This window comes from Scyliorhinus canicula, chromosome 22, assembly GCF_902713615.1.
Source record: "Scyliorhinus canicula chromosome 22, sScyCan1.1, whole genome shotgun sequence".
In the NCBI taxonomy this organism is placed as follows: Eukaryota; Metazoa; Chordata; class Chondrichthyes; order Carcharhiniformes; family Scyliorhinidae; genus Scyliorhinus; species Scyliorhinus canicula.
The window spans coordinates 18,692,652-18,706,972 of NC_052167.1; the positions used below are offsets into that span (position 1 = coordinate 18,692,652).

The 14,321-nt window shown below is 46.8% G+C and overlaps 1 protein-coding gene across 3 annotated transcripts in view; it reads left to right on the top strand.

The window, feature by feature from the left end:
• vstm4a (V-set and transmembrane domain containing 4a) overlaps nt 1–14,321 on the top strand; it is a 55,786-nt gene that overhangs the window by 7,118 nt on the left and 34,347 nt on the right. For all 3 annotated transcript variants that reach the window (XM_038783109.1, XM_038783107.1, XM_038783108.1), the window contains exon 2: nt 10,747–11,139. In XM_038783109.1, coding sequence (XP_038639037.1) covers nt 10,747–11,139 — 393 coding nt within the window. The remainder of the gene's footprint in view (nt 1–10,746; nt 11,140–14,321) is intronic.

Sequence of the window (14,321 nt, forward strand, 5' to 3'; positions counted from 1 at the left end):
CTCCTTCAATCATCGACGAGGGGCTTGTTGGCTGCATTTGTGAAGAAGATAACACTGCAATTGTTTGGTTCTGGCTGAATTCAGGAAATCCCCAGCAAAGCCCATCTCAATGTAAACTCGATCATTAGCCCTATGACGGTCACTGCTGTGCCTCATCCATAATTAACTGTAAATCACTTAAATATATTGATCTATTAGTTTTGTTTCAAGTGAGGATGTGCACTTTACAAAATAAACATTGTTAAATACTTGCCAATCATAACAAAACAAAAAGTGACCCAGGTCGAAATTCCCCGTCCATTCACGCCGGTGAGATTCTCCGTCCATTCACGCCGGCGAAATTCTCTGGGCTGAATTCTCCACAATGGCTGACGCTGTCGTGAAACCCGGAGTGTTTCACGACGGCGTTGGAGGCGGCTCCTCGCCCCCTATTCTCCCCCCCGGGCCGAGAATGACGCGGCCGGCGGCGCCTAATGACGTCAGCCACGCATGCGCAGGTTGGCCGGCGCCAACCCGCACATGCGCGGTTGCCATCTTCCCCTCCGCTGCCCCGCAAGACGTGGCAGCTTGATCTTGCGGGGGGGTGGAGGGGAAAGAGTGCATCTCTTGGAGACGCCGGCCCGACGATCGGTGGGCACCGATCGCGGGCCAGTCCCCTCCCGAGCACGGCCATGGTGCTCAATCCCCTCTCCGCCCTCCACAAGCCCCAAACTCACCTTTGACGTGCTGTTCACGCCGGCAGCGACCAGCTGTGGTTGCCGCCAGCGTGAACAGGTTGGGAACGGCAGGCCGCTCGGCCCATCCGGGCCGGAGAATCGCCGGTCGCCGTGAAAAACGGCGACCCGCGATTCTCCAAGTGGCGTGTCGCAAAACACGATACGTCATTTGGGGGGGGGGTGGGAGAATCGCGGTGGGTGCCAGAGCGGCCCTCCTGCGATTCTCCCACCCGGCCTGGGAAGCGGAGAATCGCGCCCTCTGTCTGTTCATGCCGGCGAGATTCTCTGTCCATTCACGCCTGCGGGAGTCTCCAGCCCCGCTGCAGCGAACAAAGTTTTTGTCTGAGCGCCAAGTTCTCCGTTCTCGATGGTGGCGGGGCAAATACAGATCGGAAAATCCCGGCCCCGGTTTCATGCTCTGGGTTCGAATCCCACCCCGGCAGGTGGGGAAATTCAAATTCAATTAAAAGCTGGGATTAAAAGAATAACAATGACAGCTTTCTTGTTGATGTTAAAAACCCGATTGGTTCAATAATGTCCTTTCGAGAAGGAAATTAGCCACCCTTACCCATCCGTTTTGCTCAATGAGGTGAAAATGCTCCACGTCGACACGCAGATAGTTGTACCACAATAATATAACTTCTCACTGGGTCACACAGATTGCTCAGGTTGATATGTAAGCGAGTATCACTAATTAATGAGGAGATCCCTTTTAGAACAACCTGCATTTACACAACACTTCTAACTTTGTGATAAGACAACGCGCTTCACAGAATTGGAGTCAGCCAAAATGTTGACACTGAGCTAAAGAAGGAGATTAAAATACGTGGTCAATTGAAAAGTTTTAAGGAGTTTCTTCAAGGAGAAGAGAAGGAGACAGAAAGGTTTAGGGAGGGAACTATGTAGCTTAGGGCTGAATGAATGGAACATGAGCATGTAATTACAAGCAGCAGGAACATATCATCTGAAGAAACTGCACAGAAAGCCTTAAAGTACCCAACAGGTAGACACAAGACTTTTGCAAGGTTATTTTGGAGGTTCAGTCTGAGTAAAGTTGTAGCTGTCAGCTTTTTTAATTACAAGTGGCATGTGCATTCACAAATATTTCAACCATGGTGCAGAATATTTTGCTCTTGTGCAAGGAAAAGATTTGCCTGCCTGCTGAGTTCCTTCATTGTATTAGAGACTCTACAACTCTCCTGATGCAATGCTGAGCATGATAACATAATTTGGGGTTAGCCACGTTGGTGTATGTTTCTGAATCGGTTTGGGCAATGGCCTGTGATTACTGACCATCAAATGGTAGATGACAATGGTTGACTTAAAGAGCATAGAATGGCTTCTACTGCTCAATCCCCTGACCACAGTCATTCCTGGTGTAGTGACTCCAGTCACATCCGAACTCCTTCAGTCTGAAAGCATTTTTAAATGATACTCAAGGCATCGAAACTGTTCCTTAGAAAACTGACAGAAGCTGAACTACGGCTGCAGAGTGGCTCCATTACATCCCCATTGTGACAGAGGCAACCTGGGTTAGTGAGTGGGCCACAATAGTAGCCCACCTTCATCTCGGTGGGCCGCATGTTTGAAATAATAATCTTTATTAGTGTCACAAGTAGGCTGACATTAACACTGTAATGAATGTCACTGTGAAAATCCCTTCGTGGCAACACTCTGGCGCCTGTTCGGGTACACCGAGGGAGAATTCAGAATGTCCAATTCACCTAACAAGCACGTCTTTTTGGGGACTTGAGGGAGGAAACCGGAGCGCCCGGAGGAAACCCACGCAGACACGGGGAAGATGTGCAGACTCCTCCCCAGGCAGTGACCCAAGCCGGGAATCGAACCTGGGTTCCTGAAGCAACAGTGCTAACCACTTGTGCTACCGCGATCACTAACCATGAGCCCACGAATGAGATTGAATATATTTAACACACGCCGAAGATCCAGTGATCGTGGTCCATGTAGGCACCAATGATCTACATAGAAGGAGGAAGAAGGTTCTGTGTCGGCAGTTTGAGGAGTTCTGCACTGTTAAGGAACGGAACCTGCAAGGTTATAATCTGTGCATTATTATCTGAGTCACGTGAAAATTGGCAACGGGTGTGTAAAATTACAGAGATGGATACTGGTGTGGGAGAAGTGGGTATTCGTTTGTGGGACATTGGCATCAGTTCTGGGGAAAGTGGGGGCTGTACAATTAGGACGGCCTACACCTGAACCCTGCTGGAACCCTTGTTCTTGCAGACCGTATAACCAGGGAAGTAGAGAGGGCTTTAAGCTAAAGAGTGGGGATGTGGATTCGGGTGCTTGGAAAATTAGGAAGTCAAAGTTAAAGTTAGGAGAGTGTAGGTTAGTAACCAGTCTGAGTTGCAACAGAAAACAACAGGTCGGGACTGATCAAATGAACATTATATTTCACCAAGGACTCATACAGGAGCCCTAACTAGGAGCGGGGAAAGGTTTAGAAAATCAGGGATATATGAGAGGCCAGTGGCATAAGGATAGTGAGGGGGAACTTGACTGTCATAGTGTGACAGGCCGGGGCAGGACATGTGAACACGAGTATGCAGCACAGAGTAAATCCAGAGTTGTAAACAGCTGCAAAAATATCAAAACAAAATGTTCTTTATCTCAATGTACAAAGCATGTGTAACAAGATAGATGGGTTGATAGCACAGATAGCAACATGATGTATTAGCTATTACTGAAATATGGTTGCAAGGTGACCAGGATTGGATGCTCACCATTCCAGGGTATACAAAGCATGTGTAACAAGATAGATGGGTTGATAGCACAGGTAGCAACATGATGTATTAGCTATTACTGAAACATGGTTGCAGGGTGACCAGGATTGGATGCTCACCATTCCAGGGTATACAATGTTCCAAAAGAACAGGGGAAAGGGGAAAGGAGGTGGGGTAGTGTTGTTAATCACAACAGGTTTCCGAGCAATGCTGAGCCGTGGTATACAGGCTGTGGATAGTGATATAGAATCGGTTTGGGTTGAAATTGTGAATGGCAGGGAAAGGGAGTCAAGGGGTGGGAGTAGTCTATAGACCCCCAAAATTTGACCTCTCAAGAGGTCAGAGCATAAATGGAGAAATATCGAGGGCATGTTTGAAGGGAACTGCAATTACGGGAGATTTTAATCTGCCCAGTGATTGGACAAACCAAACTGGCAAGGATAGCATAAAAGAAGAATTTGTGGAGTGTATCAGGGTTTGCTTTTTAGAGCAGTATGTTGTGGAACCTACCCGGGAACGGGCTACTTTGACATGGTTTTGTGTAGTGAAGAAGAATTAATAAGGGATTTTGTGGTTAAGGATCAACTCGGGAGGCAGTGACCACAAAATGGTAGAATTCAGATACAGTTCGAACACCATAGGTCCTTAGCCAGTGTCTTCAACTTAAATAAGGGCAATTATAATGGTATAAGGGAGGAGTTGGCTGAGGTGAACTGGGTAAACAAGCTCAGATACAGGTCAGTAGATGAGCAGTGGCAGATATTCAAACAGCTGGTCCATAAAGCGCAGTAGGGTGTATCCCAATGAAAAAGTGGGATTCCATGAGAAATAGGAAAAACCACGGTTAACAAAGGAGATCAAGGATAATGTTAAGTTCAAAAGCAGGATATACAAAGTGGCAAAGGATAGTGGTAGACCAGAGGACTGGAAAGTTTTTAAGGACCCAGCAGCAAATACTTTAAAAAACTCATAAGAAGGGAGAAAATGAATTTTTGAGAGAAAACTTGCATGCAGTATAAAAACAAAAATATGAGTTTCTATAAACATACAAATAGGAAATGGGCGGCTAAGAGGGCCTCTACTGAACAAGGCTGATGAATTAAGAACAGCAAACAAAGAAATGGCGGAGATGCTAAACACATTTTTTGCATCCGACTTCACCATGGAAACATTGCAAATATCTCGAAGATATCCAGATGGGCTGACTTCAAAGAACATGGGAGGACTTACAAAAATCCCAACCACAAGGGATAGAGTATTAGAGAAACTCAAGGGGCTAAAAGGTGGACAATTCGCCAGGACCCGATGGACTGCGCGCTAGGGTTTCAAACAAAGTGGCTGCAGAGATTGTGGACTCAATTGGTTGAAATTTTTGTAACTCCATAAATTCCGGGAGGGCACCGGAAGATTGGAAAACAGCCAATGTGAATCCCTTGTTCAAAAAGGAGGAAAGGCAGAAGGTGGGTAATTATAGGCCAGTTAGTTTAACATCTATTATTGGCAAGATGCTGGAGTCAATAATCAAAGAGGAAATAGCTAATCATTTAGGAAAGCTGAATATAATCAAACCTAATCAACATGGTTTTATGAAAAGTGTCATGTTGACAAATTTTCTTGAATTCTTTGAGGATGTAACAGGGAGAGTAGATAGAGGTGAACCTGTAGATGTAGTGTATTAAGATTTCCAAAAGGCATTTGACAAGGTGCTGCATAGGAGCCTGATGCTCGAAGTAAAAGCCCATGGAGATGGAGGAAGTGTGTTAGCGTGGATTGAAAACTAGCTGTCAGATAGAAAAAAGAGAGGTGAAATAAATGGGTCCTTTTCAGAGTGGAAAGATGTAACTGGTGGTGTACCGAAGGGATCAGTTCTTGGCCCGCAATTGTTCACCATTAACATTAATGACCTGGAGGAAGGAACAGAATGTAAGGTTTCCAAATTTGCCAATGAGATGGAAATGGGTGGAGGGGCACGGTGTGATGAGGATTCTGTAATCGGATATACTGGATGGCTGGGCGGAAACCTGGCGAATGGAGTTTAATGTGGGGAAGTGCGAGGTCATGCGCTTCGGTAGGAGGAATCAAAAGGCAGATTATTGTCTGGATGGAGAGAAACTGCTGATGAGTGAAGTTCAGAAGGATCTGGGTGTTCTAGTGCATGAATCACAGAAAGCCAGCAGGCAGGTCCAACAAGTAGTTAAGAAGGCAAATGACATTTTGACCTTTATTACAAAGGGGTTGGAGTTTAAAAATAGGGAGGTTTGTTGCTTTTGTACAGGGTGTTGGCGAGGCCTCACCTGGAATACTGCCTCCAATTTTGGTCACCTTACCTAAAAAAGGATATGGTGACATTGGAGGCAGTCCAAAGGAGATTCACCAGGCTAAAAGATTAGAGGCTTGTTGTATCAAGAGAGACAAAATAATCTGAGTCCGTAGACTTGGAGTTTAGAAGAGTGAGGGGTGACCTAATTCAAACATATAAGATCCTGAGGGGGATTGACAGGGTAGATGGTGAGATGTTTTCACTTGTGGGAGAGTCTGGAACGCGGGGACATAGCTACAGGATAAAGGGCTGAACATAAACTGAGGTGCGTAGAAATTTCTTCTCACAGAGGGTGGTGAATCTGTGGGATTCCCTGCCCTGGAGGGCAGTAGAGGCTGGATCATTAGAAGTATAGAAAGTGGAGGTGGATAAACATTTGATAGGACGAGGAACAGAGGGATATGGGGGAATGGCACAGAAAAGGAGTTGAGGGCGGTATAGATCAGCCATGATCACATTGAATGGCGGGGCAGGCTTGATGGACCAGGTGGCCTATTCCTGCTTCTAATTCATGTGGCCTTGTGAATATTTTGTTCCGAGTTAGGGAAAATGTTTAATCTTTCATATATTAATAGGACTGTCATGAACTTCAAAATGAGGGAAATTAAAAGAAATATTTATGCTCTGGTCGGATGCAGTGAATATTCCGTGCAACCAGCATGCACCTCGCCTCAAGTGCTCTTGAATTCTCCCTTATCACTTCAGTCATACTGGTCGGAAGAAAAGAGAATGCGGACGGGAATCTGGCAATCCAGCGTGTGGGCAACGGTAGAAGCCTGACGGGCCACAACTTGCCTGCCGCTGCTCCATGACATTGAGCCTTAACCCCAGCTTCAAAGGAGCAGGCTTGGCTACATTAGTGTTGCATCTTCATGCCTCCACTGATGGCCCAGACCAGTGTTTTTCAAACTTTTTTCCCGGGGACCCATTTTTACTGACCTGCCAACCTTCGTGACCCACGCCGGCCGACCTTCGCAAACCACGCCGGCCGACCTTCGTGACCCACGCCGGCCGACCTTCATGACCCACGCCAGCCGACCTTCGTGACCCACGCCGGCCGACCTTCGTGACCCACACCGGCCGACCTGCGCGACCCACCATTTTCTCTTACCTTGTTTGTTGCTGACGAAAATGGAGGAAATGGTTTGGGGTCCCTTTGGCCCCAATGGTCCCTTTGGCCCCCCCCGAACTTGGAAAAAAAAAGGCTGCGACCATATTTTTAAAATGCGGTCGCACTGCCCGATCATGGCTGTGCATGCACATTGATGATGGGGCACGCATGCGCAGTGCGGCTGAATTTTTAAAATCTGTTCCTGGCCATTTCAGAGGGCGCTCGCAGACGGCATTATTAAAAGCTGGCTGTTGCGCGCGGATTTGCGCGATCAGGAGCGCCGTGACGGACGACTCTGTGTCCCTCCCGACACCCCACCCGCGGGGTCACGCCCCCGAGTTTGACAATGCCTGGCCTAGACTGAGTCATCCTGCCAAACCTGTATCTAGGAGTTAGCAGTTTACGGCTATCCACCTCATCGCCTTGGAAGCACGTGCAGCTGAGCAAATACACACCGATCACCAATTCAGAAATGAGCCTATTAATCTAGTCGAGCTTCAAACCGAGCTCTGCTGGATGAAAGGACAGTGTGCTTGACTGGTAAACGGAGTCGCTCCAAAACCAAAGTTTCTTTTGAAGAAAATGAGTTACATTTTCCCATCATTGAAGCCAAGCATTACAGGGCATGCTAATTGTTTTCATGTTTTCTCTTTCATGTCCTATAACTGATACCATTTAACAACAAGAAAGCTCCCAAAACGAAAGGGCCTTTAAGCAAGTAATTCAAATTCGATCTGTTCTGCTACCCAGTTGCAACCTAAATGATGTGACAATTTCACTATTAGATCAACAAATAACAAATGAGAGGCTAAAACTTGTACTTTATTGAAGAAATGAAAACAGATGTGCGATTTGAAGTAAAATCGTTTATGGTCTTTGAAATATTTTTGAAGTTCACGCATTGTACAGTATGTCATTGACACTGAAAGACTTTTAGAATAATGGCTCGATTTCCTGCAATAGTTACAATGCGAGACTGCTGGACTTTCTGTGACGTTATTCGTCATTCTCCACCCATCACGATTTTCCTTGGTAGAGTGGACTTTGTCGCTCTAGTCAGGGCAACCTGGAAGAGGTGAGGTTCTCTGTGATTTTCACACGTTTGTGAGGCAGTGAAAGCGCCTCCCCCCTCCACCCCCCTCAGCCCCCACCCATTCAGGCATAATGCCAGGGCACCCCACCGAGCATGGACATGTTCCTCAGGCCCCTGAACTAACTGCCAAAGCAGCAACCCAAAGCGAGCAAGGTGTGTCTGAGCCAGGAAAGTCACGAAAGAAAAAATAGGGAGTTACGCCGCCATGTTATAGCTGACGGGAGCTGCCAGCTCGAGTGGGTATGGCTGTCAGTGGCCATCAGAGGTGCTGTTGAGCTGGGAAGAGCACAGCGAGATAAGTAGACTATGAAGTACTTTTTTAATGGAGGCTGCACGTAAGGCCGTGGCAAGCTCAGGAAAACCTCGTGGAGAAATGCTCAGCGTTGATGAATTTTCCTTCAGGCAGCATTACACCCCCTCTCAACAATGTGAAGGATTTTGCGCGGGGCACGTGAAAACACCCAGGGCCGATTTGAAATCAGGTCTGGAACTTTCCGGCTGTTCGCTAGTGGCAGGATTCTCTGGGCCCGCGGGCAGCGTACCCTCACCTGTGGGTTTCCCGGCAACGTGAAGTGCCTTCAATGGGAATTCCTACTGACAGCGGCGGAAAGGAGGATCCCGCCGCCAGGAATGGCGTTCCGCATCCCGCTGCCGGGAAACATATGGCTGGGTGGTCGGAGAATCCCGGCCTAGATTTATTTTGTGTCCTCAGCTTTTATTAATTTCTCCAACTTCCCTGTAGTTTCCACTCGAAAAATCATAACTGCACAAAAATAGCCCATCGCGTCTGTCTATCCATCAAGCATCTTTTTTAAAAGTTGTTCATGTGATGTGGGCATCACTGGCTGTGCTGACATTTATTGCCCATTGCTAATTGCCCTTGAGGAGGCAGTAAAGAGTCAACCACATTGCTGTGGATCTGGAGTCACATCTCGGTCAGAACGGCAGATTTCCTTCCCTAAAGGGCATTAGTGAACCCGATGAGTTTTCATGATAATTGACAATGGCTTCATGGTTATCATTAGACTTTTAATGAACTCAAATTTCACCATCTGCAGTGGTGGGATTTGAACCTGCATCTTTGATTTACTAGTCCAGTGTCAATACCACTACGCCACCACCTCACCTAGCTATTCCAATCACATTTTCCAGGACTTGTTCCATAGCCTTGTATGCGCTGGCATTTCAAGTGCTCATCTATCAGCTTCTTAAATGTTGTGAGGGTTATCATAGAATCATAAAATTTACAGTGCAGTGCAGTTCAGCCCATCGAGTCTGCACCGGCAACTGGAAACAGCACCCCACTAAAGCCCACACCTCCACCCTATCCCTGTAAACCAGTAACCCCACCTAATCTAAGGGCAATTTAGCATGGCCAATCCACCTAACCTGCACATCTGTGGACTGTGGGAGGAAACCGGAGCACCCGGAGGAAACCCACGCAGACACGGGGGGAACATGCAGACTCTGCACAGACAGTGACCCAAGCCGGGAATCGAACCTGGGACCCTGGAGCTGTGAAGGAACTGTACTAGCCACTGTGCTACCGTGCCGCCCCCTCAAGCGAAATTAGGGATGGACAATAAATGCCAGCACAACCTGCGATGCCCACATCACATGAACAAATTTTTTTAAAAAGATGCTTGATAGATAGACAGGAGGTTCCCTCCTCTACCACCCTTTCAGACAGCAAGTTCCAGATTTGAGCGCAATCAGATCCAACCCCAGCAAGTGGAGCACCAAATAGAAAAGTAGTAAGTCAGAAATGAAGGAGTAGAAGTCTAATGATGGACTGACAGCTGAAGACCGACCCCCATACTCTCAACTACTCCAGGACCCCAAGGCTCCCAGGGCGCCAGTTTGAAAATCAAGTTTTGCACCAGTGAACACAGCTCCTGGGAGAGAAGACAGGGTAAAAATTATAATTCTATGGTCGACCAGAGTCACCCTAAAAACTCCCTGTCATAATATACACCATAATATACATGGTGCAGACACACACTGATGGACACGCACAGGAACCAATCAACATGTACAAACACCGCAGCCAATCACCAGTTAGAATACACACACTACAAAGGCAGAGGGCACCACGGTTCCCGCTCATTCTGGGTGCTGCCTCTCAGTGTAACAAGAACTCATCCAGCCCAGCACAGACTCACACCACATGAAAAATGAAATGAAAATTGCTTATTGTCACGAGTAGGCTTCAATGAAGTTACTGTGAAAAGCCCCTAGTCGCCACATTCCGGCACCTGTTCGGGGAGGCTGGTACGGGAATCGAACCGTGCTGCTGGCCTGCTTGGTCTGCTTTAAAAGCCAGCGATTTAGCTCAGTGAGCTAAACCAGCTAAACTCAGCACGTGCTGAGAGAATCAACTGGTTCGGACAAGGCTTAGGTCTCTAGTTTAAGTTAGCATCATTTAGACCCACAGTCGTCGTGTGTTAGTTAGTTAGAAGTTAGTTAATAAAATTGAGTTGAACCTTCATCAGTGTTGGAAGTGTCTGTTCATCTCTCAAGTTTATACTAGCCAATACTTCACTCCCCAAGGTCATTTTTCGAATGGTCACAAATGACTAGATTGTCCTTGGATTTTGAAAATGAGCGAATCTTCTGAGCTCAAACGGGCCTGTAATAAAATGCTGTTCAAACAAAATAGACGTAAAGACATTTATAATAAATAGCACAATATTGACGCAGTGTAACAGTATCGCATTGATATCATTGTGCAATTTATTCTTTTCGCTTCCTGGCCACAGATATCTGCGAGACCCTGAAGGTCATTGTCACTCCAGCGCCTGTGGTGGAGTTCACTGAAGGACAACGGGGCACCCTATTCTGCCGCGTCTCTCAACAAAAAAGGAAGAACAGTTTCTTGTCTCTGGTCTGGCTCTTTTCGAATTCGTTGTACGACAGCCAAAGGATCCTGCGGCTGAATCGGACAGGCCACGTGCAAGCATTCCGGAACTGTCGGGAGAAACGTTGCGAGCTACAGTTCTTCGAACAGGGGCCCGCCAAGGTCTACGTATTGATCGTCAACAAATTTGACAAAAGCGATGAAGGGCACTACAGATGCAAAGTCCAGGAAATTGCGAACCTGAGTAGGAGATGGCTGTCGATATCTAATGGAGACAATACTACGGAAGTGAAAGGTAAGCCTAAGCCTGGTATTGATCGCCGAGTAAAATGGTCGGATGCTCTCCCAACACAATGGAGTTAAAAATGATTGAACTGACCTGTAATCGGGATTTTAAAAATAAATAAATTCCCCACACAGTTATACCTCACAGATTCCTCATTGGAAAAAACATCCAAAAAGTTGAGGAATAATGTTTACTGCATTTGACATCCAGGAATATTTGCATTCACAACGTTAAACAAGCATGTGTGCACAGTGAATAAAAACGATTGTCTTTGCACAATTCCTGTCCCCATTCCAGTTCTTCTCTCAGACCAAACATGGCAACTTTTCTATCTAGACTTTCCCACAATCCTTTACTTCAGCTGAGACTCACGCGATGTCTTCTCCACAAAGGTCCCTGTTATTATGGGGTCTTTCTGAGAAGGGGAGTCGCATCGTTGTGTTGCAGCGTGTTATTCTGGGTTGGCACTAACTTGTATTTATTCAAGAGCTTTCAAGCCAAATGAGCTACAGCCCTAGGCAGACTCCAGAGAGCTAGTCATGTTCTACCCTGTCTCTCTCTCAGTGGGCTAGACAGCTGGTTTGTGATGCCGTCCAAGGCCAGCAGCGCAGGTTCAATTCCCGTACCGGCTGAGATTTTTCATGAACTTATCAACCTTGCCCGTCGCCTGAGGTGTGGTGACCCTCAGGTTAAATCGCCACCAGTCAGCTCTCTCCCCTCACAGGGGAAAGCAGCCTATGGTCACCTTTACCTTGCCCCACATGATAAACCCTTAATTCTTACACTAGGGTGGCACGGTAGCACACTATTGATTCACAGCGCCAGGGTTCCAGGTTCGATTCCCGGCTTGAGTCACTGTGCAGAGTCTGGATGTTCTCCCCGTGTCTGCGTGAGTTTCCTCCGGGTGCTCCGGTTTCCTCCCACAAGTCCCGAAAGACGTGCTTGTTAGGTGAATTGGACATCTGATTTCTCCCTCAGTGTACCCAAACATGGGGCAGAGTGTGGCGACTCGGTGCTTTTCACAGCAACTTCATTGCAGTATTAATGTAAGCCTACTTGTGGCAATAATAAAGATTATTATTATTAATATAGAACAGTACAGCACAGAACAGGCCCTTCGGCCCTCGATGTTATGCCGAACAATGATCACCCTACTCAAACCCATGTATCCACCCTGTACCCGTAACCCAACAACCCCCCCCCCCTTAATTTTTAGGACACTACGGGCATGGCCAATCCACCTAACCCGCACATCTTTGGATTGTGGGAGGAAACCGGAGCACCCGGAGGAAACCCACGCACACACGGGGAGGACGTGCAGACTCCGCACAGACAGTGACCCAGCCGGGAATCGAACCTGGGACCCTGGAGCTGTGAAGCATTTATGCTAACCACCATGCTACCGTGCTGCCCCAATTAATGTTTCATCTGAATTTCTATTAGCCGTGACTTTGCTGGCTGAATTTCAAGAGTTAACATGTTGCCTTCATTAAGATGCATTTGCATTGGAAAGCCCAAATCTTGTAAACATTGGACTAGTGTTCTTTTTTTTTTATTTCACAAGATGTTTTCCAAGATTTGGAAGAGAGATTCAAACCCCCCCCCCCCCCCCAAAAAAACTCTCTTTAGTTCTGGCTGGGCTCAGCATTGACACTGTTCATTTCAGCTCAGCTTTCTGAACCAGCTCCAAATTCACTTTAATTGCCAATTCTATCTTCTGAAAACCCTTCATTTCATAGAATTTACAGTGCAGAAGGAGGCCAGTCAGCCCGTCGGGTCTGCACCGGCTCTTGGAAAGAGCACCCTACCCAATGTCAACACCTCCACCCTATTTCCCCACCCAACACTAAGGGCAATTTTGGACGCTGAGGGCAATTCGCATGGCGAATCCACCTAACCTGCACATCTTTGGACTGTGGGAGGAAACCGGAGCACCCGGAGGAAACCCACGCAGACACGGGGAGGATGTGCAGACTCCGCACAGACAGTGACCCAACCCGGAATCGAACCTGGGACCCTGGGGCTGTGAAGCGATTGTGCTACACACAATGCTACCATGCTGCCCTTGTAACCTTGCTGCTAACTTATGTTACTGTCCAGGGTTTAGAGAACTCCAAAGTGTATCATTGAGTTCACCTGACCCACAACTTTAAATAAATCTTGGTTATGGGGAACACAAGGGCCCACTTTACAGACGTGATGCAACAAAGAACTAAGATTATTTTTAAACAAAAACAATGTTTATTCTATGAACCCAGTTAACATTTTATAAACATACAGTGAACATCTTAGCAATTCAATTACCCCCCCCCCCCCAAAGAATACAGTACTCTATAAGTCATCCACAAGATCAAAACCCTTTTTACAGAAGGACAGCAGGTTTAAATTCTCTACTGAGAGCAGTTACCACTTTGAAATCACCAAATGAACATTCTATAACTTGCAGAGATTCATACATATCTTGCTGTGACTGCAGCTTCTCCAAATCTAAAACAAAACTAAACAGAGTCACAAAGCAGCTTTTCAGCTCAAAATGAAAGTGAAAGACAGCCCATCTCCACCCACACTCTGACATCACTGCTGCCATTTGCAAAACACACATTTCTTAAAGAGACTCTGACATGACACTTGGCAAGACAGAGAAGGGGACATAAACTTTACAAGTTGAAACCACATGTTGGACACTTAGGGGCAATTTATCATGGCCAATCCACCTAACGTGCACATCTTTGGTCACTAATGGGGCAATTTAGCACGGCCAGTCCACCTAACCTACACATCTTTGGACTGTGGGGGGGAAACCGGAGCACCTGGAGGAAACCCACGTGGACACGGGGAGAACGTGCAAACTCCACAGTCACCCAAGGTTGGAATCGAACCCGGTTCCCTGGCTCTGTGAGGCAGCATTGCTAACGCCTGTGCTGACATGCCGCCCGCCATTAGTTGAAGTGTCTAATGGCTCATGGTGCTGCAATGATCCCACGCAAAAAGTGTCCACGGAGAGAGTAAGGTGAATAATGAATGAATGCAAAATTATGTAACAAAGAAAGCTATAAAACTACATGATAAGTATTACTAAATTTCTAATGTATCTAATGTGATTTTGGAGCTCATGGGCTTTTGTCTGCTTTAACATTCTCTCATTGACATCACTGACGAGGCCCAGGGTGTGTTACCCACCCCTAATTGCC